The sequence below is a fragment of the Fukomys damarensis genome, unplaced genomic scaffold, assembly GCF_012274545.1.
Source record: "Fukomys damarensis isolate Sample0158 unplaced genomic scaffold, DMR_v1.0_HiC HiC_scaffold_38, whole genome shotgun sequence".
Lineage (NCBI taxonomy): Eukaryota > Metazoa > Chordata > Mammalia > Rodentia > Bathyergidae > Fukomys > Fukomys damarensis.
The window spans coordinates 2,573,690-2,578,558 of NW_022900950.1; the positions used below are offsets into that span (position 1 = coordinate 2,573,690).

The following is a 4,869-nucleotide window of genomic DNA, read 5'->3' on the forward strand; positions in this document are numbered from 1 at the left end:
ATAATAATACATTATTTTTATCTGTATCATCTATAGGCATTAAGAATTATACTTCTGGTTAGTAGCCGGGCCTGGTGGCGCATGCCTGTAATCCCAGCACTCGAGAGGCTGAGGCAGGAGGATCGCTGTGAGTTTGAGACCAGCCTGGGCTACTTAGTGAGTTCCAGGTCAGTCTCAACTACATAGTGAGACCCTGTCTCAAAAAACAAAACCAAAAAAAATGTTATCAAGCCAGTTTTGTGTTTTGCATCATTAAATTCAAGAAATAAATACTATGTGTTCCAATAATGCATAATTGTCATTTTGTAAAAACTGTCAATTCTAAGATTCATTATTAGAAGTATTTCAATATGGAAAACACTATCTGATAACAGGGTCAATAGGAAGTTTGTTCTTCATTTTTCAAGACGGGCTCTCTTATATAGCCCAGGCGGGCCTCAAACTAGCAGCAATCCTCTTGCCTCAGCCTCCCAAGTGACGAACCACTGGCATGCGCCACCACGCCCAGCTGATTTAGGTGATTTAGCCAACTTCAGGCAGACTCAGTAAACTTAAATTACAGCCCTTGTTTCAAATACTTATTAGCCTGTCTAGACTATTAGGTTCCATTCACATTTAAAATCCAGCTCAAATTCTGAAGGTTTAAATAGCTCTATACACACACTGAATACTGTGTTCTTTCTTGCCCCTACTGAGAGCCAGGAAAGTATTTAGAGTTGAGTTTAAAACTGGAGTTCAGAGTTGGAAAATAGCAATAATTTTTAGAACCTATTTACTGTTCAGTGTGTGTATGCAATAATATCTGGCTTCTGTTTCTAAAGTGAATTATCAGAACTTGAAATAAAAGCCTTATTAAAGCTAATGCAATATATCTGATCTCTTTATTGCTCAACTATTAGCATTATTCTTCCTCATATTTAGGGGTTAGATTTTTCAGCTAAAATAAGATGGGTGCAATATTAGAACAGACTTAAAGAAGGCAGGGCAAGATGGTAGGCAGGTTAAATGGGGATCTAAGTCATGATTTTTATTTTGCAAGGAAACTGGATAATAGAAAATGCATTTTTATAATAAAAATGCATCTGTGAATAAATATATTAAATAAAACCTTTCTATAGTTTCACTCTGCTCTAACTCATACACAACCCCCCTGGTTCACTGTGTAGGTAACATTATTTTAATGACACCGCTGCAGTCTGTATTGAACAGTGTAACTTCACACGCACAGATCATTGTCCATTTGCTCTTTAGTTCCAGAAACCCCAAAAAGGCAGCATTAGAAGAATACTTCATTTTTGAGATAAAGAATTTATGGCCCAGAATGTTTTTATATATCATATTCATAAATACATGTACAATTCCCTCTGTTACTCAATATGTTATTCAAAATGTGCAAAATCTACTACCTGGCTTTGGAGACGTTTATAGCAACTGTCCAGCAGAGCCTTAGACCAGGAAATGCATTGCGGGTACTTCCATCACAGGCTTAGCTGGGGGACTCCTGAACCCTCCCATACCTTACAGAAAAGGCAATGAGTCTTCTGTATACCACTCCCAGGAGTGTGACGGTGAGTAGCACTATTCCACACACAAGGCCGAACGCCCATCGAGGCCCCAGGTAAGTGTACACATGGCTGATGAACACAGGCCCCAGAATCCGTGCCCCACTACCGGAAGCTGTTAACCAGCCCATGTAGATGCCCTGTGCAGGGAAGGACAAGACAAGCAGACAAATGCTCAGGTTTCATTACTTTAAAACAATGCTATTACCAAAGTGGTACACTCATCACTGTCTCTACCTTATACTTTTAAAATGAAACGTCCCTAAAAATCCAGCCAGTAATAAAATAATAAACTTAAAATTCCCTACTGAAGTCAGCTTAAGCAAAATAAAAGGAGTATAAAGGGACAACCTTTCTCCCATTTTTGGTGATTTAACTCAGGTCTCATGCATGCTCAGCAAGTGCCCTACCGCTGAACTAAAACTTCAGCCATAATGGAAACAATATACCTTATTTTTTATTTATTATTTTTTGGTACCGGATATCGAACTTGGGGCCCTTGCACTTATGAGGCAGTTGGCAGAACCACTGAGCCAAATCCACAGCCCAATATACCTTATTAATACAACTTCTGAAGTTAACATTTATTTTGTACCCCTTGCATGCTGGACACTGAAGTGGGTGCTTTACATATGTTGTTCTAATGTTCCTAAGTTTCTATGTCTAACAAATGTAGAAGATGAAACTCAGAAAGGTTGGATAACTCGTGCAGCAGACTTCAAGCTGCCACCACTACAACTAGTATTCAAAACCATGTCCCTTCAGTCTACCCAGAGTATTTAGTGTAGCATTATTTTTTGTTGTTGTTTTGTATAGTCCAGGGTGGTCCTGTACTCACTACAGTACGTAGCTCAGGTTGGCCTCAAAGTCATGGCAATCCTGCCTCAGCCTCGAGTGCTGGAATTACAGGCGTGTCTGCACCACCAAACTCAGCATGTTACACTACTTTTAATAGCCCCAAACTGAAAACAAACTGTCCATGTTGGGTTGAGTGATAAATTATAGCATATTTAAAAACTGGAAATTTAAGCAGCTATTTAAAAATATAAGGGTAAGATCCAAGAATGATATACACACAAACATGGAAAGAAGTTATATTCATTGAAAAGATGCAGAAAAAATTAGATGTACATGCAATTTAATGTTTTATTTTTCTGAAGTGTAAATGTGGAGATGTTTGAATAGGCACGTTTGAAAAGGTCCTGAAAGGTACAAATGAAGCTAATAGCAGTTGACCTGGGTGTGGTGAAGCTATGGGGACTCTTCTGTTATATACATTTCTAAGTTATTTGACTTTTGTTACAATCATCAGGATTGCTTTTATAGTTAATATTATTTCTTTTTCTGGACAAGGTATCTCGAGTGATCTTCCTGCCTCAGCTTCCGAAGTACATGGTACTAGAGATGTGCCATTGTGTCCCCTAATTCTTTTATTCTTAATTTTGAAAAATTAAAAATACAATCTTCAAAGTGAAAATTATACCCAGAGCTTGGTCTATAACTCAATGACAGAGCATATGTGTAACATACACAAGACCCTAGGTTCTATCCCCAGCACCAAAGAGAAAACAAACCCAAACCAAATCCAGAAATTGTTACCAAAATGCTTACCTAGTTATAGCTTGAAAATACAGGTACTAAATTTTTTCTTTCTTATTTCAATAGAGGAATACTAATTTCTGCTCTGAATATGTAAAGTCATCAGTTTAACTTTTTAAGAATGCTACAGTCGGGCGTGATGGTACAGACCTGTAACCCTAGCACTCAGGAGGCTGAGGGAGAATTATTGTGAGTCTGAGGCCAGCTTAGGTGGCACAGTGACATGTATCAAAGAATAAACAAAAGTACTACAAATATATTTCATATAACTGGAATGTCAGGTAGCTGGCTCACCTGAGGTTCTGGTCCTAGAATTTTTGAATAGAGCGTATAGGACATAACATTGCAGGCTGAATAGCCCATTCCAATTAACACCGCTGATGTGAAGAACTGTGCCATGTGGATCACTGGGGTGTAGAGGCACCAGGCTTGCTCAATTGGGCAACCAGTTGGTAGTTTGTTGTGATCCTCTCTTGATGACTTCCAAAGACCAATCATGATTTCCCCAAAAGTGGTATTAGGGATTGAATTATTATGTAAATCTGTAAAAACAAAGTAAGTATAATGCATGACTTGCTAATTTTAAATAAATAGCCAGGTGATATCACAGAATTATGTATTTCTATACCTTTCCACTGTATTTTGGGAAACTGATTTCCCCAAGGTAGTAAGATAAAGAAGCCAGCCCAGACAACGAGGAGGCCTCCCAGCAGAAGAGCACGTTCACCGACCCTGTCAGGGAACGAGACTGATTTTAAAATGAAACATTGTTACACAGTCCCATTACTTCTATACTTCAAAAAAATGTACAATTTTAATACTTTTACTGAGATGTATCAATTGATATGAGCTAAATATAATTTACAACAAGGCTTTTCTGGAAAATGTCTGATTTCAGGTCTGGCACGGAAGATCCAGAAGATGAACTTAGAAATCTTTTGAGAACAGCAAGCACTGACACTATGAGTGATGATCAGCGCTCCAGAAAAGGGTGCAGGGCCAGCGTGAAGGAGGAGGCCGAAAACTCAACAGTGTGATGCCAAAAGTAAAAATGGCAGTGGGCTGAAACTCGAAAGGGTGCTAGGGAACCAACTCGTGTTGTCACTCATCTGTGGGGAACTGGTTACAGGACAAACCTGAGGACTACTCAAATCTCTTATATAAAATGACATGTACTTGCATATAACCAATGCGCCTCTTCCTCTCTACACATCTAGCTAATAATATCTAACAAAACGTAAAACTGTGTAAATGGCTGCTATACCATATTGTTTAGGAAATAATGACAAGAAAAAGAAGTCCATGTTTAGTATGGACACCTTCTTTTTCCAGAATATTTTTTATCTAACGTTGCTTGAATCATGCACGTGGTACCTGCAGATTGGGGAGGCCTAATTATCAGCATTTGGCAAGAATCAATTAATGGATCTACAGACTACTCGATGACTGTTTACATCAAAAGAAGACATTGTTCTGATATGAGTACATAGCACTATCTATATTCTTCCAAAAAACAACTTAAATCTCATTCAGCTAAGTCTAGATACAGTTATCAGTTTTCAAGGAACATAGAAGACAGGAATATGCTAAACACTACAGTGATGGAATCAGCAAGGTTCGAACTGGAAAACTATAATGCAGAAAACTGCAGACATACTGGTTTCAACTTGTAAGGGAGGGGAAGGGGGAAGAGGGAGGAGGAAGGGGG

General features: G+C 38.6%; 1 protein-coding gene across 8 annotated transcripts in view; it reads right to left on the reverse strand.

The window, feature by feature from the left end:
* Positions 1-238: 238 nt before the first annotated feature.
* Mfsd8 (major facilitator superfamily domain containing 8) overlaps positions 239-4,869 on the reverse strand; it is a 34,218-nt gene continuing 29,587 nt past the window's right edge. For all 8 annotated transcript variants that reach the window (XM_010618861.3, XM_033759912.1, XM_010618859.3 and 5 more), the window contains 3 exons: positions 3,790-3,893; positions 3,456-3,703; positions 239-1,702 (listed from right to left, as the gene is read on the reverse strand). In XM_010618861.3, coding sequence (XP_010617163.1) covers positions 1,487-1,702; positions 3,456-3,703; positions 3,790-3,893 — 568 coding nt within the window. In that variant the 3' untranslated portion in view covers positions 239-1,486. The remainder of the gene's footprint in view (positions 1,703-3,455; positions 3,704-3,789; positions 3,894-4,869) is intronic.